The 24,275-nt window shown below is 40.3% G+C and overlaps 1 protein-coding gene across 10 annotated transcripts in view; it reads right to left on the minus strand.

Annotated features, from left to right (window-relative positions):
• The window catches only part of TULP3 (TUB like protein 3), a 65,637-nt gene that overhangs the window by 8,483 nt on the left and 32,879 nt on the right, over positions 1-24,275 (minus strand). For 4 of the 10 annotated variants that reach the window (XR_013364449.1, XM_077871496.1, XM_077871497.1 and 1 more), the window contains exons 2-6: positions 22,712-22,763; positions 12,042-12,201; positions 11,215-11,391; positions 3,269-3,396; positions 2,693-2,890 (exon numbers count right to left, since the gene is read on the minus strand). Coding sequence is in view for 9 of the 10 variants with exons in the window: in XM_077871496.1 (XP_077727622.1) it covers positions 2,693-2,890; positions 3,269-3,396; positions 11,215-11,391; positions 12,042-12,201; positions 22,712-22,763 (715 nt within the window). In the remaining variant the exon portion in view is untranslated. Of the gene's footprint in view, positions 1-2,692; positions 2,891-3,268; positions 3,397-11,214; positions 11,392-12,041; positions 12,202-17,792; positions 17,932-17,991; positions 18,104-22,711; positions 22,764-24,275 lie in introns of those variants that run through there. The other 6 variants (XM_077871502.1, XM_077871500.1, XM_077871499.1 and 3 more) reach the window with 6 other exon arrangements.

Genomic DNA, 24,275 nt, shown 5'->3' on the forward strand with positions numbered 1-24,275 from the left:
ACCACAGTCCGTCCTACCTATTTACTTGGCAAATGTTTAGCAAGTGCCTATCATGTACCAAGCAGTCAATCTTTTGATCTTTTGTTTTTTAACAGGCTTAATTCACCTTAATTTTTCTTGTATATAAACTTCATGATGGCAACAGCATCTGGTGTGGGTCATTACAAGATGGTCAGTGAATGCCTGATAGGGGGCCTTGGTGAAAAGAGTCTCTTCCCAGAGTTGAGATGAGACAGCTGTAGGTCTTGTAGATGGCATCAAAAGTGGCCTTGGCGAAGTTGCCCAGGGTGGCTCTGCAGCCCCTGGCCCACGTGTAGCAGCCCACATGATACCAGTGCCCCTGGGGGTGGGGATGTGGTGCACCAGCACAGAGCTGCAGTGTCCAGTCACCTCACAAGTGATGATGTGGAGCTTTCCAGTCTTGTTCTCCCAGAGACCTTGCTGCACTGGGACTAGAGATCTTGGCCAGAATGATGGTCTTGCAGAAGTCAGTGGCTACCTCGTTGGAGCATTAACACCCAGACGCATGTGTCTGTTGTAATTCCCAATGGCAACAAATGCCTTGAACCCAGTCTGCCTGCCAGCATGGGTCTGCTTTTGCACAGGTATGATCTTCAAAACCTCATCCTGGAAGAACGATCCCAGGAATACCTCAAAGATCACAGATTCCCTGATGGGCAGACGGAAAAGATAGATCTCCTCTGGGGACCTGAACTTTATGTCCTTGACAAGACAACCCAAATTGGAGAGAGGCACCCACTCCTCATTCTTAGTCTTGCTGTCATGAGCTCCTTGGCCTTGACGGCTGAAGCCATGTGGCCTCCCATCCCAGTGCTTCCTCTGGCACCAGTGTCATCTGCCACTAGGTGTTTTCTTGGAGAAGACCAATCTTTGGAACTTCAATTCTTTTTTTAATCCTTATAATGCTTCTCAGAATTCACTATCAGGGTTTCCCTACTATACAGCTTTTCAAAATTCACTTAGCTGGATTCTCCATATATACTAGACCCCCTTACCCACCAGAGGCTGTGTCCCAAGACCCTTGGGGATGCCTAAAACCACAGATAGTACTGAACACTATACAAACTATGTTTTTTTCTGCACATACCTGGGGCAAAGTTTAAATTATAAATAAGGCATAGCAAGAGATTAGCAACAACACTAATAGGACAATTCTAACAATATACTATAATGAAAGTTGTATGAATGCAGTCTTTCTCTCTCAAAATATCTCACTGTACCATACTCCCCTTCTTCTCATGCTGCTGTGAGATGGTAAAATGCCTATGTGATAAGATGAAGAGAGGGGGCATTTGGCTACTATTGACCTGCCCAACCTATGTCAGAAGGAGGACCATCTGCTTCCAGACAGCAGTGACTGTAGGTGACTGAAACTGCAGAAGGCAAAAAATTGGACCGGGTGGATGGGAGGGGACTACTGCAACTATGTGCAATCTTATCCCTAAAACCTCCAGTGGCTTTTTCAAAAAAGCTTCATCCGAATTAGTGAGGAAGGGTCTTTCCAACTTCAGGAGACACAGGATGCTGACTACCCACTCTTCCCATTCTTTACCACAGCTGCTTTCTTCCTATTCCTTTTTGGATGTTGGTGTTTTAAACCCCTGTGGCTCCAGTGACATGAACACTGTCACACTTGTGTATCCTTCCCATACCCTACTGGACTTGGACAACAGGGAAGCAGGAGAATGGCAATAATTAAGAAAGGGACTGTGGAATCAAACAGATAGGGGTTTGACTCGGGTTCTGCCACTTAGCATGATTTGGGGCAGGTATGTCACTCCTCAAGCCCCAGCTACTCATCTCTAAAGCAGAGATAAGAAATCCTATCTTACAAGGTTGTGATTAGGATTGTAGAAGATTATATAGACACAAAGCACTAAGCACATGCCCAGTGCATCATAAACACTTAATAAATTAGAGGTTATAATAACGATATCAATCATCATCTCATTTCTATGCTCTTAAAATCATCAGCTTAGACCTGGTAGCAAAACAAAATACATTGTTCATTACCAAGTATTAAATTGCCTCAAATTTGGTTGAAAGTAAATTAGAATTTCTAGTGAGGAATAAGACATTTAACTTGCATATCCTTCTATATTTCCAATTCCTTCTATTCACTAAAACTTGCTCTTTCTTCCAGCGTCATGTTCTACCGTAATTAAAATAAAAACCAGAGAGCCCACAGTAACACCCTCCCTCCACCAAAAAATAGGATAGAGGTGCAAATGATTACATTAAATTATTATTTTCCATTTTCTTATATTCTTTTTCTTTGGAGTAGAGTAGATTTTACCTGAGACTATGAGCTCTTTGAAGATAGAACACAGCAACTGGGAATTAATGAATACAGTCTGCTTCCAGCCAACTTGCTCCAATGCCAGTGTTATTCTCCTATCCTAAGACCTTTCAACAATCTATTCCCACAATATTCTTCCCTTCTATCTCAAGATCTGTCTTAAGAATCAATTCTCAGGACATCTGGGTGGCTCAGCAGTTGAGTGTCTGCTCAGGGTGTGATCCTGGAGTTCTGGGATCAAGTCCCACATCGGGCTCCCTACATGGAGCCTGCTTCTCCCTCTGCCTGTGTGTGTCTCTGCCTCTCTCTCTGTGTCTCTCATGAGTAAATAAATAAAATCTCTTAAAAAAAAAAAAGAACCAATTCTCATACCTTCCGATTTTCATCCTTTTCCAAGTGCATATAGTAAGTGGGGAAGAGACCCCTGTCCATTCCTTTTTTATCCCTGGTTATCCGACACTTTACTGTAATACCCCGAGGGGCAGGACTATATGCAAAGTCCTCTAAATTCTCCACTTCTCCCAGCTGGTTATCAGTTTGTTGGGATGCAGAACCAGAAGCTCCTGTATCCTGAAAGAACAGTCATACATGAGCAATAGGAGGTTGGATCAGATAACGTACTCTCCTCAAGAAACAATTAATGGACAAAATAATTTAGTGATTTACTCCTAGTCTCTAGTCTCCTGACAAAACAAGGGGAAACTCTGAGAAGTTAAATAAGTATATGAATATCGGAAATAATGAAGGAGCTAAGTACAAAAGTGGGATATAACTCCACTAATAGCTGGCTTGAGATGCAGGAAATTAGGGAGGTCATGAACCTCAAGACTAAATTTGACCTTAAATCTTTTGAAGGAACCTTCATTCAGTAATCATGTTTAAATACTAGACATACATTTGGGAAATAGTTAAATTAGTTCCAAAGGAAGAAGTTTCAGAACTACATACTGTGGTTGATTTCTGGCTAGAAGCAGAATTGGGTCTCTCTGCCACTGAATATGGTGAATGACATAGTTTTTTTCCTTCTTCCTCCCCATCGGTCTCCTCTTCATCAAAGTTCAAACTACCTGAGATACCTGGCAGAAAGGAAGAACTGTCAAAAACTGCCAACATTGGTTTAAAAAATAAATCATCGATCCAAATATAATTTTAATTTTCTTGCTTAACACATTCCAGCTATTCTGACTTAAAACATAGCTACTTCATCCAAATTTTGACAATTCTTTCTTCATATTCTCACTCAGATCTATCCCTTGTTTTCCCTTTCCATAAAGAATTAATATCCAGAATAGAAAAAGCACTTCGGCAACACACATTCAACAACAACAAAACAAACAACCCAATTCAGAAGTGGGTAAAGGACATGAATAGACATTTCTTCAAAGAAGACATATAAATGGCCAATAAGCACACGAAAAGATGCTCAACAGCACTATTCATTAGGGAAATGCAAATGCAAATAAAAAAAATAGAAAATAAGTACTGGCAAAGATGCAGAGAAATTGGAACTCTTGTGCAATGTAAAATAGGGCAATCACTGTGGAAAACAGTATGGTGGTTCCCAAAATATTTAAAGATAGAATTACCACATGTGGTAATTCTATTTCTGGGTATGTAACAAGAGAATTGAAAGCACAGACTCAAACAGATACTTATATACCAATGTTCACAGCAACATTATTCACAATATCCAAAAGGTGGAAACAAGCCATGTATCTATCAACTGATGAACAGATAACACATGGTAGCCTGTGTCAGAATTCCATTCCTTTTTATTTATTTTTCTTTTTTTTTTCCATTCCTTTTTAATATACAGTTCTGGAAATGGATCGTGGCAATACTTGCATAACAATGTGAATGTACTTAATGTCACTGAACTGTACACTTAAAAAATGACAAGTTTTATGTTATGTATATTTTACCACAATTTAAAAAAATTCAATGATCTATTGTTCTCTACATCAGTTACTTTTTTGTTTTCCAGCATTTTGTTCATCTCTAGTCTAACTAATTAGAGTTGGGAATGTTTGAAATGCTATTACCTTGGATTTATGAAGTCCTTTTTATTAAAAAAAAAATTAAAAACTATTTGATTGGGCACCTGGGTGGCTCAGTGCTTGAACATCTGCCTTTGGCTCAGGTCATGATCCTGGCAGGATCAAGTCCCACATCAGGCTCCCCGTGGGGGGAAAAACCCTATCTCATTAAAAACTATTTTCTCATTTTATCCTCACATTTTTAAAAAAGATTTTATTTACTTATTCATGAGAGACACACAGAGAGAGGCAGAGACAAAGGCAGAGAGAGAAGCAGGCTCCATGCAGGGAGCCCGATGTGGAACTCGGGCTATCTTATTTATCTATTCATCAATCAATGGACACTTGGGCTGCTTCCATATCTTGGCTATCATAAATAATGCTGTTTTAAACATAGGGGTGCATGAATCCCCTTTGAACTAGTATTTCTATATTCTTTGGGTAAATAGTAGTGTGATTGCTATATCATAGGGTAGTTCTTGTTTTAACTTTTTGAGGAACCTCTACACTGTTTACCCTTTCTTATTGATGTGATGTATTATGTGGATTGATTTGCAAATATTGAACTGCCCTTGCAACCCACTTGAGCACGGTGAATTATTTTTTTTAATGTATTGTTGGATGATTCAATTTGCAAGTATTTTGTTGGGGATCTTTGCATCTATGTTCATCATCAGAGATATTGGCCTATAGTTCTCTTTTTTTGTGGTATCTTTATCTGGTTTTGGTATCAGGGTAATGGTGTCTCACAGAATGAAACTGGAAGTTTTCCTTCCTCTTCTATTTTTTGGGATAGTTTGAGAAAAATAGGTATTAATTCTTTAAATGTTTGGTAGAAGTCACCTGTGAAGCTATCTGGTCCTGGACTTTTGTTTGTTGGGAGTTTTTGATTACTGATTCTGATAACTGATTTTTGGGGATACTTATTTTCTGGTAATTGGTCTGCTCAAATTTTCTATTTCTTCCTGTTTCCATTTTAGTAGGTTATATTTCCTGGGAATTTATCCATTTCTTCCAGGTTGTCCAATTTGGTTGGCATATAATTTTTCATAATATCCTCTTATAACTGTATTTCTGTGCTGTTGGCTATTTCTCCTCTCTCATTTGTAATTTTATTTGAACCACTTTTTTTTCTTGATAAGTCTGGCTAAAGGTTTATCAACTTTATTGATTTTTTTCAAAGTATCAGCTCCTAGTTTCATAGATATGTTCTATGTTTTGTTTTGTTTTTTTTCTCCTTTAATCTATTATTTCCTTCCTTCTGCTGGTTTTAGGGATTTTTGTTGTTGTTGTTTTTCTAGCTCCTTTAGGTATAAAGTTAGGTAGCATATTTGAGGTTTTTCTTGCTTCTTAAAGTAGGCCTGCATTGCCAGAAACTTCCCACTTAGATTTGTTTTTGCTGCATCCCAAAGGCTTTTGAACCACTTGTGTTTTCATTTTCATTTCTTTCCATGTACTTTTTAATTTCTTCTTTCATTTCCTGGTTGACCACTCCATTGTTTAGTACCATGTTATTTAACTTTCAGGTATTTGTGGTCTTTCCAGAGATTTTCTTTTTCTTGTAGTTGACTTGTAGTTTCATAGTGCTATAGTCAGAAAAGATGCATGGTAGGACTTCGATCCTTTTGAATTTGTTAAGGCTTGTTTCGTGGTGTAATATGTGATGCATTCTGGAAAATGTTCCATGTGCATTTGAAAAGAATGTGCATTCTGCTGTTTTAGGATGGGATGTTCTGAATATACCTGTGAAATCCATCTGGTCCACTTTGTCATTCAAAGCCACTTTCCTTCTTGATTTTGTGTTTGGATGATCTCTCCATTGATGTAAGGAGTGTTAAAGTCCCCTATTATTATTGTATTATTTTCAATTAGTTCTTTTATGTTTGTTATTAACTGTTTTTTTTTAAAGATTTTATTTATTTAATCATGAAAGGCACAGAGAGGCAGAGACATAGGCAGAGGGAGAAGCAGGCTCCCTGTGGGGAGCCTGATTGTGGGACTTGATACCCGGACTCCAGATCACTACCTGAGTCGAAGGCAGACGCTCAACCACTGAGCCACCCAGGTGCCCCTGTTTTAACTGTTTTGTGTATTTGGGTGCTAACATGTTGGGTGCATTAATATTTACAGTCATTATATCTTCTTGTTGGATTGTCTCCTTTATGATTATATAGTGTCCTTCTTTGTCTCTTGTTACAGTCTTTGTTTTAAAGTCTAATTTGTCTGATACAAGTGTTGCTACTCTGGCTTTTTTTTGACATCCACTTGCATGATAAATTTTCTCCATTCCCTCACTTTCAATCTGTAGGTGTCTTCTGGTCTAAAATGAGTCTGTTGTAAGCATATGGGTGGGTCTCATGTTGTTGTTTTTTTTTTTTTAATTTTTTAATTTATTTATGATAGTCACAGAGAGAGAGAGAGAGAGAGAGGCAGAGACACAGGCAGAGGGAGAAGCAGGCTCCATGCACCGGGAGCCTGACGTGGGATTCGATCCCGGGTCCCCAGGATCGCGCCCTGGGCCAAAGGCAGGCGCCAAACCGCTGAGCCACCCAGGGATCCCCTCATGTTGTTTCTTTATCCATTCCATCACCCTAGGTCTTTGGTTTGGATTGTAAATTTTGTAAAATTGTAAATTTTGTCCATTTACATTCAGACTAATTATTGATAGATATGTATTTATGCTATTTTATTACTTGTTTAGTGGTTGTTTCTGAAGATTTTTCTCTGATTCTTGTCTTTGTTTCATGGTTTGTTGGTTTTCTTTAGTGATATATTCAGATTTCTTTCTCTTTATTCTTTGCATATTTATTAGTGGTTTTTGACTTGTGGTTCCCATTAGGTTTGCATATAACATCTGCATATAGTGATCTGTATTAAGTTTATGGTCATTTAAGTTTGAAACCATTCTTTATTCCTCTCCTCCCTACATTTAGGTATACGGTATCATATTTTATATCCTTTTATTTTGTGAGTTCCTTTATTTTTTACAGAAATATTCATTTTTACTGCTTTTGTGTTTCCTATCTTCACACTGTCATTTTTGGTCTTTTCTTTCCATTCCAGACCCTCCTTTAATGTTTCTTGCAAGTCTGGTTTAATGGTCACAACTCCTTTAGTTTTTGTTTGTCTGGAAACGCTTTATCTCTCCTTCTATTCTGAAAGACAGTCTTGCTAAACAGAGTATTCTTGGCTACAGGTTTTTCCCATTCAGCATTTTGAATGCCACTCCTTTCAGGCTTAGAAAGTTTCTGCTGAAAAATCTGCTAAACATTCTTATGGGGTTTCCTTTGTATTGTCTTCTTTTGACTTGCTGCTTTGTTTGTTTATTTGTTTGTTTATTTATTTATGTGAGTGTATAGGGGGAGGGGCAGAGGGAGAGAGAGTCTCTAGAGGACTCTCTGCACTGAGTGTAGAGCTTGACATGGGGCTTGATCTCATGACTCCAAGATCATGACCTGAGCCAAAATCAAGAGCTGGCCACTCAACTGACAGCACAACCCAGGTGCCCCTGCCTTGCTGCTTTTAATATTTCTTCTTAAACACTATATTTTGACATTTTAATTACAATATGTCTTGGGTGTGGATCTGTTCTGTGCCTCCTCGATACAGATATTTGTTTCTTTTCTCAGATTAGGGAACTTTTCAGCAATTATTTCCTCAAATAAATTCTCTTGCCCCTTTTCTCTCTTTTTGTGACTCCTATAATACAAATGTTATTGTGTTTGATGGAGTCACTGAGTTGCCAAAGTCTATTCTAGTGTTCCAAAATTCTTTTTCTCTCTTTTGTTCAGCTTGATTATTTTCCATTACTCTGTCTCTGACGTCGTTAATTTGTTCCTCTGCTTCTTCTAGCCTGCTGTTCATTCCATCAAGCATGTTTCTCATTTTGTCTATTGAGCCCTTTTTCTCTGCTGTTATTCCTTATCTCTGTATTAATGGTCTCACTGATGTCCTCCACTCTTTTCTCAACCCGTGAATATCCTCATGATCGTTGTTTTAAATCCTCCATCAGGCATGTTACTTATACCTGTTTCACTTAGATCTCTGGCTATGGCCTTGTCCTGTTCTTTCATTTGGGACAAATTCCTCTGTCTTCTCACTTTGTCTCTCAGTGCCTGTTTCTCTGTGTTAGAAAAGTCAGCTGTGTCTTCTGTTCTTGAAGGTAATGGCTTTATCAAGAAGATATGTTACAGTGCCCTGCAGTATAGTGTCCCGTTTCTCAAGGCCTGGTGTTTCCAGGAATGTCTCCAATATGTGCTGCATGTGCTCTGCAATTGTGTCCTGTCTGCTTTATCCTTCAGGAGAGTCATCTGCAGAGGTTCTCTTTGCCTGTTATTGGCAGTGTTTAGTCCCTGGCCTGAATGTGGCATGTTTTAATTAGGTCTGCTCTGGTCTGTTTGTGAAATGACACCTGTTACCACTGCCAATGGAACTGGGGCCTCACGCTTCCAGGTCAGGAGACAAAACATGGGCAGGGGTTTGGCCTGGGGGAGGGATTTGGAGAGGGGACTACCCACTTCAGGGACTGAGGCATGCATAACTAGGAAGGGTGAGCAGATCCAAGGGTGGAGTGGGGCTTGGTGTAAGCAAGTTAGGTAGTGAGTGTCAGTGTTGCACTGGTTCTCACAGGTGGCTATGTGCCTATGCTAAGGAGCAGGGGAGGGAAATGGCACCTGCCAGTTTCTTTGTTCCTGGAGGGGTGTCTCCATGAATGCTCTCTCTCTGGGAAATGCTCCAAGATGAGCAACTAACCTTCCCACTGTGTGCCCTGGGCACTCTTCAGATCGTTTCTACGCTGTATGTGCAAAGGTCGTTTGCCTGCCTTTTCTCTAGGAACTGCGCGGTGCCCTCCAAGCTCTCCTTGAGCAAAGCCCACTGACCTTCAGAACACCAAGCTTTAAGCCCCGATGCTCGCAAGAACTCATGAAATCCAGCCCCTCTCACTTTCCAAGCCAATTGCTATAGGGACTCTAGTACTATATGTGCACTCCCCTGCATGAGTCTGTCTCTTGCCCTTCTCCATGACTGCACCTCCCTCCCTACCACAGCAGCCCTGATCCACTTTTCTCCCAAACCACGTCTCCATGCTTCCTGCCTTCTTCAATGCGGCCTCTTCTTTACCTTTAGTTGTGGAGTATGTTCTGCCAGTCTTCAGGTCAACAGGGTATTCAGGATGATTTGCTAGTTATGTAGTTGTACTCGTAGGGCGAGGTGAATCCAGGGTCCTCCTACTCTGTTGCCATCTTCACCTCCTACACCCACTGTCCACTTTAAACTATAATAAAGCTATTATTTAAAAAATTCTTTGTTTTTTTTTTTCTTTTGCTTTCTATGTTAACAGAAAAAAATGTTAACCTTCTGTGCTTTTGTAGCAAAAAGGCATAAAACTTCACAATCATGTGGATATTTTCACTTAGTACTGTTTGCAAATGCCATTTTTATACAAAGAACTCAGCTTATGTGAATATATGTCTTAAGATGGAAATCAAAGATTTCTCCCAAACTTGTAGAAAAAACAAATCGGACCCACTTAAGGGACATAATCTACCAAACTGCTACATTGTAGATCTTAATCATAGGTTCCTGTTACTCTTCAAGTAAAGTCCAAATTTCCAGTATGGCCTATATTTGACTATATAATCAGAGCCTACTTATCCCTCCAGGCTCCCCTCTCTAATCCATCTTTTTACCTCATCCCCTCACACTGTGTGCTCCAGCCATTCTGAACTGGCGAGCTCCTCCTCCTGTATCAGGCTCTGGCTTGGATATCACTTTCTCTGGAAAGCTTTCCAAACCTTCAGCTCTAGATTAGGTACCTCTCTTGACACTCTCGTCTATTTAAGTATGTGATTCTTCCATTAGAGTAAACACTTCAGGAGGGCTGGAACCCACTGTAGCCTAAGTGCCTATAACTCCCCAATATATAGTACAGCCTCAGTACCTAGTGAATTTGTTTGAAAGTATATCTGTTCTGCATTCTGTGGTAGAATCTCCCGATTCACACATCCCAGGACCTACAATGCCGGCCTATTACAAAGCAGGCACCCAATAAATACTTATTCATGACTGGATTTCAGTCTTCTCATCTGAAAAGGGAACACTTAATTCCTTCCCACTATAAAATTATTTTTCTTTTTAAAAAATATTTTACTTATTTATTCATGAGAGACACAGAGAGAGAGGCAGAGACATAGACAGAGGGAGAAGCAGGCTCCCTGCGGGAAGCCTGATGCGAGAATTGATCCCCGCACCCAGGGATCACACCCTGAGCCAAAGGCAGACGCTCAACCACTGAGCCACCCAGGTGTCCCAAAATTATTTTTCTAAGAAGGAAAGAAAACTACAAGAGATCCCTAAAATACATAGGAATATCTGTGGAAATGATAACTCCAACTGGCAGAAAGTAAGCTCTAGTGAAAAAAGTATTAGCTTAAGTATATTTTGATATAATGTGTGTTTCTATTCAGCCACTACTTATCTTTCCCCTTATCACTAGATCAATATAAACTGTGAAATGGAGGCCAAGTAGGGGTGTTGACTGGCAACTTTGTCAAAAGAAGGGAGTGGGAACTAAAAATGTCAAAAAGAAATAGCCACATATAGTAACTAATGTTGCTGATAATTTATATGTAATTATCTTATTTTTCTCAGGCAACAGAGTAAATACTACCATAGTTGACAATGGTCAATTCTCAGATGTCAAAGATGCCTAATCTGTCTCACCTCTGTAATGCCATAAGCCACATTTCAAGCAATTTTGAATCATCTAGATTGTTAACTGACAATGAAAGAAAGGAAAAGAAAAGATTATACATGGCTAAGATGATTAACTGCCTTACAATCATTACCAATCCTCACCATGTTTTTGGAGAATCTCCTGGAGATCTGGCTTGGACACAGTATCCAAAGTGCCTTCTCCATCAACACTTCCTTCGGTATCCTCTTCCACAGCAGAAGAGTCTACTGAGACAACATGAAGTTTGGTTTCCAAATCTTGAGCATCTGGCTTCAAGAAGGCAGCTGGACCATCAATGCCTAGGGTCCAAAAGAAAGGAAAAAAGAGGAAAGTATTATCTGTTATTTGGCTGGGTGGTTCTGGTGTATATGATTAGAATTAAGAACCAAAAAGCATTTCACTTCTTCCTTAATATCCACATGGACATTTGTCAATAGAGGAACTCAGGACTGGTGTTCATTTTATTAACATGTTCTGACTGTTACCAAATAAAATGTACTTGATGTTATACTTTAGAAACCAAAGAATGAGATCATGAAAACAAAGTAGGCCCCTCAAAGTTCAGATCCTGTCCAAGTCAACAGCTCACCACTTCATGTGGTCCAATGAGTCCTATCTATTGGAAGAATGGGTGCTCTCTACTACTCTTGGCATCATGGCTTACTCTGTCATGATGCAACAATCAAGACTGTATGTTCCTCAAATAGGCCCTTCTGGACTAATTCATTTGGCAATGAAAACAACAGTTTTAGGATGGACACATACTGCAAGGTACCTTCCACTGATCAAACCGTTGCTTTTATTTTAACTCAAAGACCCAGAAGATTTACGAAGGTACCTAGTAATGATGCTAATATTGTCCCTCTGGTCCATCTGAGAATCTTCCTGCCTTCTGCTAGGTTTTTGAAAACTGTACCCTAGTGGGCAGGGATGCTGCCTAAACACACACCATGTAGGATGACCTCGTTCTGTGGGGTATGAGGTTCCACCAAAGGAGTTTGCTCCTCGCTACCTCTTGGCTTTGATCGACGTAGCCTGGCTTCTGGATTTGGTTGTACCATGAGCGGCTCAAGGCGCTTTTTTCTCTGCTTCTTCTCCAGCAGGGCTCTCTAGGGAAAAAAATGTGATGTTATGACATCACAGGAGAGTTATGACAAGACCTAGCTGCTTCACACATTTACATTTTTTCACTAATCCTCACAAACCTCTTATAAACTAATTATCATGCTTGAGACATGGGAAAATTGAGGCAAGAGAAGGACAAGGATTCACTCATTTTGTTTAATAAATATTTACCAAAAACCTTTAAAAATCTATTTAAAATGATACAAATGCATTTCTAGCCAAGCTGAGTCCATGATCCAAGTTATTTAAAATATTTACAGTATCATATTATTATTCGAGGATGGTCACAAGTTTATATAAAAACGTATGCATAGGAGAAAAGATGAAGAAATACAGTAATGGTGATTACTTCGGGTGGTAGGATATGGATTTTTCCCCCTTTTTCTAGTTTTCTATATTTTTCCTAAATTTTCTTACTTTTATAATGGATAGAAAAATAAAACTTATTATCCTCTAAACCTCAAATTATTTTCCATTTTAATCGGCTACAGAGTAGTAAGTTTTGCTTTCTTGCTCATTTTTACATAATGAGAAATCAAACAAATCTGGGCCAAGGATAAAAAGGGAAATAAATTACATTCCAAATAGAAGGCAATTACTCTGTGGCTAAAAGTGACACAGAGAATATGTAACAAGGAAAGTCAGGGGAAAAAGCATGAGGACTATGAGAAAAAAGTCCAACAACATGAAAAGGAAAGTACTAGTATATATATTATTTTTAAGCTTTGGCAATTAAGAGCTTATAATACCTGGAAATTATTATGGATCTGGAATATTTCAGAATAGGAAAAGTGCCAAGCCCCAACCTAAAAAATTAAGCCATGATTTTATTTATTTATTTTTAAATATTTCTTTTTTTTTTTTTAAAGATTTTATTTATTTATTCATGAGAGACACAGAGAGAGAGGCAGAGACACAGGCAGAGGAAGAAGCAGGCTCCATGCAGGGAGCCCAATGTGGGACTCATTGGATCTCCAGGATCACGCCCTGGGCCGAAGGCAGGCACCAAACCACTGAGCCACCCAGGGATCTCAAGCCATGATTTTAAAGCAAAGATATTATAACTTATTTTATTGTTTCTTAGGCAAAAATCTATTTACTTTTTTTCATTCAACTGCTTTTAAAAAGTGCTACTAGAAAGAAGAGTTACTCAAGGGGTGAGACTATCCATAAGAAAGGAAGTATGTTTTTCCTCAACTGGGCTGATGAAAGCTTGTGAATAAATCCAGAGGACACAGAAGAAACAGAACTATTCTTTACCCAACCTTGTGAATAAGAAAAAAGACTAGGGAGATAAGGTAATGTGCCCAAATGGACTAACCTGTCAAGAAAGAATAAAGGTCAGAGGAAGCTAGGAAGAATAATTGACATTTCTGAGATTTTTGAAACTCATGAATTAATATGAATAGACAGATCTTAATGTAATAGGAACACTAAATATGTAGCGGCCATAATGAACTTCTCCCTGCAGAACTTGCTGATATGGTTCTTCCAGCAACTGAGAAGTCTCACATAGGGGATATGCTGAAGAGATGGGAAATATGAAACACAGAGGCATAAGAAACTGCCAAATCTGCTCTATGTGGCCAGTTATCTAGCCTCATATAGTCTCATACCCAGCAATAACCAAGGAAGCACAACCACAGGCCATGGCTAATCCATTTTGTTAACATCTGTAAAGAAAAAATGTTCTATGGAAAAGGGGACAACTGGGGTGCCAGGCTGACACAGTTGGTTAAGCACCCGATTCTTGATTTCAGCTTAAGTCATGATCTCAGAGTTGTGAGATGGAGCCCCACGTCAGGCTCCATGCGGAGCCAGCTTAAGATTCTCTTTCTCCCTCTCCCTCTGCCCTTCCCTCACTCACACTCTCTCCCCCCTTCCCTCTTTCTCTCTCTCTAAAAAAAAAGGAAGGAAGGAAGGAAGGAAGGAAGGAAGGAAGGAAGGAAGGAAAGAAGGAAGGAAGGAAAGAAAGAAAGGAAGAAAGAGAAAGAAAGAAAGAAAGAAAAAAGAAAGAAAGAAGAAAGAAAAAGAAAGAAAGAAAAAGAAAAGAAAGAAAGAAGGAAGGAAGGAAGGAAGGAAGGAAGGAAGGAAGGAAGGAAGAAAGAAAGAAAGAAAGAAAGAAAGAAAGAAAGAAAGAAAGAAAGAAAGAAAAGAAAGAAAAAAAAGAAAAGAAAAGAAAAAAGAAAAGAAAAGAAAAGAAAAGAAAAGAAAAGAAAAGAAAAGAAAAGAAAAGAAAAGAAAGAAAAGAAAAAAAAGAAAAGAGAAAAGAAAAGAGGTATTCTGTTTGTGGTCCAGAAAGGGGGAGCCAAAGAACAAGAATTTGGCAGAGTTTATCCAACCTGTCCAAAAACAGAGAAACGCTAAATCTATTATCTATTTACGGGGAGAGCTTCCTTTCTTTGTGGACAAGAAACTATATAAGGCATCTTCATGGTCTTGATGAAATGGCCCTTGGGACTACTAATTTCATTTCCTCAGATTCCCTGCTTACCCATCAGCCTTCTAATAGTCAACTGACTTCTTAGATACCATATTCCTGAGAATAGGGAATCATGACCAGCAGAGATGAATATATACTGGAAAATATACTGTAAAGCTGGAGCTTTCATTGTAAATTAATAATAAATATACTGTATTTAATTAACAAATTAATAAAAAATTTATATTTTTAATTAATAAAAAATATACTGTAAAGCTGGAGCTCTCATTGCAAATTAATAAATTGGTATCCAGTTTTGTAACTGACTGTTGTCAATTTCACTAGTGTGGGTTTGTGCCACAAAGGACCTGGTTACAGGGCAAGCCCAGGTGGCTCAGCGGTTTAGCACTGCCTTCAGCCCGGGGCCTGATCCTGGAGACCTGGGATCGAGTCCCACGTCGGGCTCCCTGCATGGGGCCTGCTTCTCCCCCTGCCTGTGTCTGTGCCTGTCTCTCTCTCTGTGTGTGTCTCTCATAAATAAATAAATAAAATATTTTTTTAAAAAAGACCTGGTTACATTTAGGTTCACTGACAAAACCAGGTTTTTAGACCTATAAAGGGCAAACTAGATTCTCAGTCATAGTGATCCTATGAATGTATCTGGTGAAGCCTTTCTCTTATTTAGATCAACAACTTGAAGGAAAAAAGGAAACAAACAACTGTAGATTTGAACTGTGAACCCCAGGACTATTGGTACTACATTACAGCACTAAATATATCCCACTCTTGTCCAAGTTTGTAAATAAAAAGAAAAAATCATAAAATACCTACATGTGGGCAAATTGCCGTGTTGACAAAAAGTGTCACCGGGTTTAGCATTCTAGTCATCCTCATATGGTTTGGATGAGGCGTTAATTGAGCTTCAATGCAACAATGACAATTCATATTTCATTTATGTTTTACATTCCCTAAGAAGCGGTCAATGAGGCTTCATAAACCACATTTTTAAAAAAGATTTATTTATTCATGAGAGACACACAGAGAGAGAAGCAGAGACACAGGCAGAGGGAGAAGAAGCAGGCTCCTTGCAGGGAGCCCAATGTGGGACTTAATCCCGGATTCTGAGATCACACCCTGAGCCAAAGGCAGACTCTCAACCACTGAGCCACCCAGGCATCCCCATAAACCACATTAAAGGACAGGCAGTCAGGAAGAGAGCCACACGTGACTGTCTGATGCCCTCAATGCAATTAAAATATGTTGCTTTCAGGATGTTAAGAGTTGCATAGACCTTTAAATTTCCCAATTCCCTTGGAAATCAAACAGTAACTCAAAGACTCCATTTTCTCCAGAATGTGGTGGTACATTCTATTATCAATCCCCGGGAGCAAAATACTGAATGGTAATTCCAAAATAAGTGAGGAAATAAAGGAGATTAGATGGCATTCCAACAAAGAGCTTCATTTTATAAAATAATAAAGGTCAGGAAAGCCTCAAATTAATGAGATTCTGACATCACTGACAGCCAATTTTCCACAAAAACTCTGTAGAGCTGGTGGGCTAGTTATAGTCTGACACTCCTGGAATAGACTGGACGACCAGCAAGATCAGAATGGTTGCCTGCGTCTAACAGTGGCTAAAAATAACTAGTCTTCCTGGCACACAAAGTGAGATCATAAGAAGACAAGACTAAAATCTTTAAATCACAGTTCTTAAAATATTAGTTCAGTACACCAATGACCACCTCTCTTAGAGGTACCAATAGATGGACAACCTGACCCAAAAAGACCATTGCCCAGCAGGTGGCATAAATGTTCTCCATCTAATGTGCATCTGTGTCTAAGAACATCACTGGATTTGTCTAGAAATCTTTACAATCTGGAGCCAGCTAAGGTGTCCACATACCATGAAAAAATGAGTACCCTAGTGAAACTAGTAAAAATAAAAGCAAAGTATACCCACTGAAAAAAAGTAGTTTTTCAATAAATGGTGCTGGGACAACTGGTTGTCCACATGCAAAAGAATGAAGTTGGAACCTCATCTCACAGCATATATAAAAATAACTCAAAACAGGGCAGCCCGGGTGGCTCAGCAGTTTAGTGCTGCCTTCAGCCCAGGGCCTGATCCTGGAGACCCAGGGCCGAGTCCCACTTTGGGCTCCCTGCATGGAGCCTGCTTCTCCCTCTGCCTGTGTCTCTGCCTCTCTCTGTGTCTCTATGAATAAATAAATAAAATCTTTAAAAAAAATAACTCAAAACAAGTACAGGAAGTATAAGACTCTTATAAGAAAACAAAACACAGGAGCAAGTCTTTATAACCTTGGGTAGCAATGGTTTCTTAGGTATGACACCAAAAATACAAGGGACAAAAGAAAAAATAAAACTATGCTGAAGATGATACCATCAAGAAAGTAAAAAGACAACCCACAGTATTGAAGAAAATATTCACAAATAATATTTCTGATAAAGAACTTGGATCTACACAGAATAAAAAACTCTTACAATTTAACAACAAAAAGACCCAACTTAAAAATGAGTTTTCTCTATTTCTCCATGCCTCCAAGAGGACATCCAAAGAGCCACTTAGTACATTTTAATGCTCCACATCATTAGTCATTAGGGAAATGCAAATCAAGACTACAGTGAGATACCACTTCATACCCACTAAAATGTCTATAATCAAAGACAGACAATAATAAGTGTTGGAAAGGATGTGGAGAAATAAGGCACCAGCGGCTCCAGTTTATATGGCTAGTGGGTATATGTACAATGGTTTGATGGCATTGGAAAACAGTCTGGCAGCTCCCTAACATGTGAAACAGAGTTACCATATGACCCAGCACCAGCAACTCCATCCCTATTACCCAAGGTAGAGTAGGTATGCCTTGGAATTCCTATATGGAGATATAACAGCCAAGAGCAATGAAAACATGTCTGCATAGAAACTTACACACAGGGATCCCTGGGTGGCGCAGCAGTTTGGCGCCTGCCTTTGGCCCAGGGCGCGATCCTGGAGACCCGGGATCGAATCCCACATCGGGCTCCCGGTGCATGGAGCCTGCTTCTCCCTCTGCCTATGTCTCTGCCTCTCTCTCTCTCTCTCTCTCTCTATCATAAATAAATAAAAATTAAAAAAAAAAAAAAAGAAACTTACACACAAATGTTCAGAGCAGTATTACTGGTAATAGCCAAAGAGTGAAAACAACCCAAATGTCCATCAATTGATGAATGGATAACGAAACATGGTGTAGCCACAACTCAGAATGTTATTTAACAATAAAAAGCCCTGAAGCATCGACAGAGGTGACAGCATGTATGAACTTCTTCTTAAGTCAGAGAAGCCAGACACAAACCATCACATGTTATGATTCCATTTGATATGAGGTCTAAAAGCCATTTGTGCACTTTAACCCGGTGTACGTTTACAGTATTGTGAATTCGATCTCAATAAAGTTGTTCAAAAACCTGTACAGGACAAAAAATAGCCACGTGTAAGTTATCTGTAAATCTAGGATTTTTTTTCTTTTTTTTTTTAAAGGTTTTATTTATTTGAGACAGAGAGAGAGAGAGAGAGAGAGAGGCGGAGACACAGGCAGAGGGAGAAGCAGGCTCCATGCAGGGAGCCCGACGTGGGACTCGATCCTGAGGCTCCAGGATCACGCCCTGGGCTGAAGGCGGCGCTAAACTGCTGAGCCACCCAGGCTGCCCCTACCCAAGGATTTTTAAACATTAAATCCTAAGATTATACTGTCAGGGGAATAAAGACAATATGAAAGAAACTAACTTACTTAGTATTACAGAAACCTGGACGATAAAAGAGTAAGTTAAGAGAAGGGAAATGGTCTATGTGGAAATAAGGTAAGACAAAACTTGGAGCAGGAGTCACCTTGTGTGTCTAGTACCATCCAAGGCAGGGAGCAGCTTGGTCAGATACTCACCTAGCTCATTCCATCCACAGGTGTATCCCTTTAGTAGAGGTGAATTAATTATACAATCACATAGTGATAGTTACCATAAATATCATTTTACAAACTCCACTTGCTCTGATTTCAAGCTCACCAGGCCACTTTTTCATTGTAAACTTCCCACAGACTTATCTGATAGGATTGTCATGATCAGCTGATTCTGGTATATAGTTCATCAGAAATTAGCAAATTAATCCCCTGGCTTAGATTCCTCACTTATGATATTGGTTAGTACAAACCAGTCCTCATGAAACTAACAAATTTTGGCTGCTCTTAGCAAACTATTTCTCATCCTACAAAGTTCATGACCAATGACTCTCAACCACTGGGACATTCCCAAAATAGGACCCCTAAAAGATTAATCTACTGTATACTTGGGGCAGAGGTGGGCAGACTCAGGTTCCCTAGCCCTTCCCACCTCCCCTGACAATCACAGCCACTGTCATATCTGGGAGTGCACAGTCCTCCTCAGGTAGGTTGGTATGCCCTGGACTAGGAGCCTTCCACTAAGATCCTACCAGTCTCTGAGGCCCAGATTGAGCAGCAACCCTAGACTTCTTCAGTGTACCCCCATCTCAACTCTAACTTCCATACTCTCAGATCCTCACATTCTATTATGTTATCCAGTCTGACCTCATGCACAGAGTTTAAGAATCTTACCTAAAATCACACAGCTAACTGGGGCACCTGAGTGGCCCAACGGTTGAGTGCTACCTTTGGCTCAGGTTGTGATCCCGGGATCCTGGGATCGAGTCCTTGCATCAGGCTCCCCACAGGGACCCTGCTTTTCCCTCTGCCTATGTCTCTGCCTCTCTGTCTCTCATGAATAAATAAATAAAATCTTAAAAAAAAAAATCATACAGCTAAGTATTGGCAGAGTAAAAATCGGAACCAAAAACCAGTCTTTAGATTCTCAGCCCAATATGTTATTCATTCTGTTAGTGCTGCCTTTGTTACAGGCCATTTGAAAGCTCAGCTTGCATTTGTGGAAATTCCCTTACATCCTGCTGAGCAACCAACCTTCTTTTGCCCAAGGCAGCACCTTAGGCCCTTACAGTATTCTCATAGGCTATTTAACACCAATATTTATACATCAGGTCTGAAGGTTTTTTTGAAAGAATTCCTATAAAATGTTTATCTTTGTATTCATTGACTATCTCTGCAAAGATATGTTAGAAGTCAGTGACAGTCTCTGGGGGCTCCTGGGGGCTCAGTCAGATAAACATCTGACTCTTGGTTTTGCCTCAGGTCATGATCTCAGGGTCACGGGAACAAGCCCCATGCTGGGCTCTTGTACTCTGCGTGGAGCCTGCTTAAGATTCTCTCCCTCTTCCTCTGCCCTATCACACACACACACACACACACACACACAAGAATAAAAAGTCAATGACAGTCTTCAGTAAAGAACTAAGCTAAGCAGAGAGGGAGAGACTTCATGAAATATCTTTTCAGTATTATTGGAATCCTTCCCATATGCTTTTATTGTGCATATAAAAACATAATTTTTTAAAAGTTGTGCCATAAAAAAAAAGGCTGACAAAATCCCAACCTGTATACCATACACATATCACATGAAGCATTCTTACTGAAAAGAATAAAAATTAGAGGGACACCTGGGTGGCTCAGCAGCTAAACATCTGCCTTTGGCTCAGGGCGTGATCCCAGGTCTGGGGATTCAATTCCGCATCCAGCTCCCTGTGAGGAGCCTACTTCTCCCTCAGCCTATGTCTCTGCCTCTCTCTGTGTGTCTCTCATGAAAAATTAAAATCTTAAAAAAAAAAAAAGAATAAAAATTAGAAAATATCTGGGCCACCTTTTTATTTTATTGTTTTCCAGTGTTAGAAAGGATTTTTTATTTCACACCCTTCCCCTGACAACTTTACAGATGATGTGCACAAAATGCTAGGTGGTTATCTGCTTAGAGGCAGCCCATCCCATGAAGGAGAATGCTGAGACAGCCACCTGTAATTCCTTAGAAATTTGTTGCTATCTTCCTACGAAGCTATGAAAAACTAGATATGTTTAAAATGGCCTTCAGTCTCTTTGTAAAGATTTTATTTTATTTATTTAGAGAGAGAGAGTGCAGCAGGGGGAAGGAAGGGCAGAAGGAGAAGGGTAGAAGGAGAGAGATTCTCAAGCAGTGCTGAGCACTAGCTCCAAACCCACTGGATCTCACAACCCTGAGATCATGATAGAGCTGAAATCAAAAGCTGGATGCTCAACCCACTGAGCCACCTAGGGACCCCTCCCTCAGTCTCTTTAAAGAAAGAGGGTTGGAGGTAGGCTACAGCTGCTATATTAACCTCAGCAGTGGTTTCAAGGAATCTATCCATAAAAACTGCTACAGCCAGGCTACCTCCAGGAACAGGTCACCCACACCAGGGTCTTTGGAGCCGAAGAACCCTAAGCCAGTAGGTGGATTTCACCAACACAGGTATTGAGCTGGTGGGGCCACCAGGCCCTCCCTGAGTGAAAAGTGGGCTCTGTATCCCCAGCTGTGCAGGCATTCCCTTGGGGGCCAGAGGACAGGCAAGCTCTGTCGCATGAGTCACCTGGGCACAAGGAGAGCCTGGGGCAACTGGGGTCCAGAGGGGCGGGCCCAGAGGTCCTTGTCTGTATTGGCCAGCACTCTGGGGCCCTGGCAGGGGAGTAGGGGAGGGCTGGAGAAGCTGTGCTTGTCATATGCCCTGCTGGGCGGTTCTGTACTGGCCAGTGGCCACTGTGTTGTTACTTAGACTTTGAAGCCAACTGAGAGAGGCAGCTGGATCCACAGCTGGGCTGCCCTGTCCAAGTGCTGGGACTACTCCTGTCTGTGCACTTCAGGAAGCAGCACGTGAAGAGGGCCAGGGGCCTGAACAGGACTATGGAGGCCATCACCACCATCCAGAAGCCAGAGGTCTCCTATGTGGCACAGACTTGCATATAGGGAATCCCTAAAGACAATCAGGCAATGCTCCCCTTCCAGGAGGAGCAGGTGAGAAGGCTGGACGCCACCAGCTGGTGACTGGAGTGGTAGTGAAACATGATGACAGTCCCCTTGTTAGCTCCTTATACTTAAAAGGTGCCAGGTGAGAGTGGCCATACATAAGCACGAGCGCCAGAAGAGTTCTGGGGCCCTGGGGCGGGGGGCGGGGGGCATGGCATTCCAACCTGCCAGGACTGTGCTACAGAGTGTGGCCCTGCACACAGCACAGAGACCTCTCCCACTTTTTAAGGATTCTACATTTAAAGTAGCTTTTTACACTAGAAGTCCCATTATTAATTCCAACATTAACATTAAATAAAATAAAACTTTAGAGATACGTTTAATCACCTACAGGGTCTAGACACTTTGGTCATAATTCTATGTAGGGAGACTACAACTACAGAATGTCCTAAGAAGGCATTCATATGAAAATGCTAATATGAAAGCAATAGATGTTGGTAATAGGTTCTAAGCTAACAATGATGATCATAGCAAATAATGATGTACAACTGTTTATTTATTACTTCCTTCATTTAAATGTCTAGTGAAAGATTAGCCTGGCCCTGTGATAGGAACTTCTGATATAATGGTCATCATAAACAGACTAAGCTCCTGTTCTCATGGAGCTTAGCCTAGTGGAGGAAACAAACATAAATCTAATCACTGAAAAAAAAGAATTCATATGTAACTGAAAATTTGGACCAGTATTGTAAAGAAAATTGTATCGTAAGCAGCTGAGGTTTTTAAGCAGCCCTGCAAGCATGTTCAGATCTGCATTTTAGAATAAGAAACACATCTTGTACTTAAATGAAATTACAGTGCAGAGAGGTATGTAAGGTAGCAGGACTAAATTACTACAGTGTTAACATTCTTCCAATTCTTAGGAAAAGTGCCAAGGAATTTTCAGTGATTATAAATCCAAGGCCAGTTTTATGGCTGTGATCCCGAAAACACTTTGGTCTTGCCCAGGGCCTTGGTTTAGCAAATACTACCTCCAGACACTACTTAGTAACATCAGAGCCTTTCCTTTCCTGTCATCTTTCCATGACCCCACCAATACTTCAGAGTCAAGACTATCTCCATCATGGTCAGTATAACTGTCCACTTATTTCAAAACAGGAGAGAGACTCCTGATTTACTCACCTGATTATCTAGTTTCAGCTGTCGAAGTTTCATGGTCTCATCTTCAAAGGCACTGTTTAAAAAAAATGGGGGAAAAAGCATGTAAAGAAAAAATTCTATTAAAATTATGTCAATTTCATCTCTTCCATGTATCTACTCCTTTGGACTGTTAGGAACCAGTTGATGCTGCCTTAGGGAAAGCATCAGTTTCTAGATGTTACCCACACTGACCACAGGAGGACTTGCCATCCTTAATGTCACACTTAGTCCACAGAGGACCTCAGGAGACTGAAATACCCAAAGAGTAAAAAAAGAAAAAGAAAGAAAAGAAAAGAAAAAAAAGGAAAAAGAAAAAGAAAAAAGGAGGCAGCCTAGGTGGCTCAGTGGTTTAGCACTGCTTTCATCCCAGGGCCTGATCCTGGAGACCCAGGATCGAGTCCCACGTCAGGCTCCCTGCATGGAGCCTGCTTCTCCCTCTGCCTATGTCTCTGCCTCTCTCTCTTTCCCTCCCTCCCTCCCTCCTCCCCTCTCTGTGTCTCTCTTGAATAAATAAATAAAATCTTAAAAAAAAAAAAAAAAAAAAGATGTACTGTGTTGCCTGGGTGGCTTAGTCAGTTAAGCATTCAACTCCTGATTTTGGCTCAGGTCATGATCTCAGGGTTGTGGAATAGAGCCCCACGTGGGGCTCTGCAATGGGCATGAAGCCTGCTCAAGATTCTCTCTCCCTCTCCCTCTGCTCCTACCTGTGCTCTCTCAAATAAATAAATAAATCTTAAAAAAAAAATAAAGATGTAGAGCACAGACTCCCATGCATGCAGGAATTTTTAAAAACCATATGTAAAAGTAGTTATTATGGGCCAGGCACATGCATATTCTATTTATTCCTCAAAACAATGCTATGGATTAGGTACTATTATTTTTCCCACTTTGAAGATGGGGAAAGAGACTCAGAAGGCCATGCATAAGGTTAAACAGCAGAAACAGACCCTAATCCAGGTCTCTTTTCAGAGCCTAAACTCCACTAAAAATCAAATGTTTTTCTTCTTTTTTGGAGCTAGTTCTAGGAAAGAGAGATGAGACTATAACGGGGCTCAGGGCCGACTGTCCCCAGATATATGGAAGTGGTACACTGATGATTCTGAAGTAAAGCTTACTTGAGAAACAGCCAATGCAAGCACATTCTGACCCTCTTCTGTCCCCCTGAAAGCAGGAAATAAATTTTCCATGTGAAAGGTGCCCTCCCTGTACCAAGAAGTAAAAAAACACGCTAATTACCAGAGACAGAGAATTCAAGACCTAGACTAAGTCGATGTATACAAACTCTGTTTAATTTTTTCACTAATTAGTACCCAAGACTAACTTTGTCTTGTCAGTTCTTCACAAATTTATTGTTTCTTTTTCTAAAAGGTATATAAACTACCTGCTTTGGTCATTTCTTGGGTCCCATATCTATGAGACCTCTATATGTACAAAATTAATTTTTTTAAAGAGACACATTTTAAAAAAAAGATTTATTTATTTATTCATGAGAGACAGACTGAAAGAGAGGCAGAGACACAGGCAGAGGGAGAAGCAGGCTCCTCGC

This window comes from Canis aureus, chromosome 25 (assembly GCF_053574225.1).
Source record: "Canis aureus isolate CA01 chromosome 25, VMU_Caureus_v.1.0, whole genome shotgun sequence".
Lineage (NCBI taxonomy): Eukaryota > Metazoa > Chordata > Mammalia > Carnivora > Canidae > Canis > Canis aureus.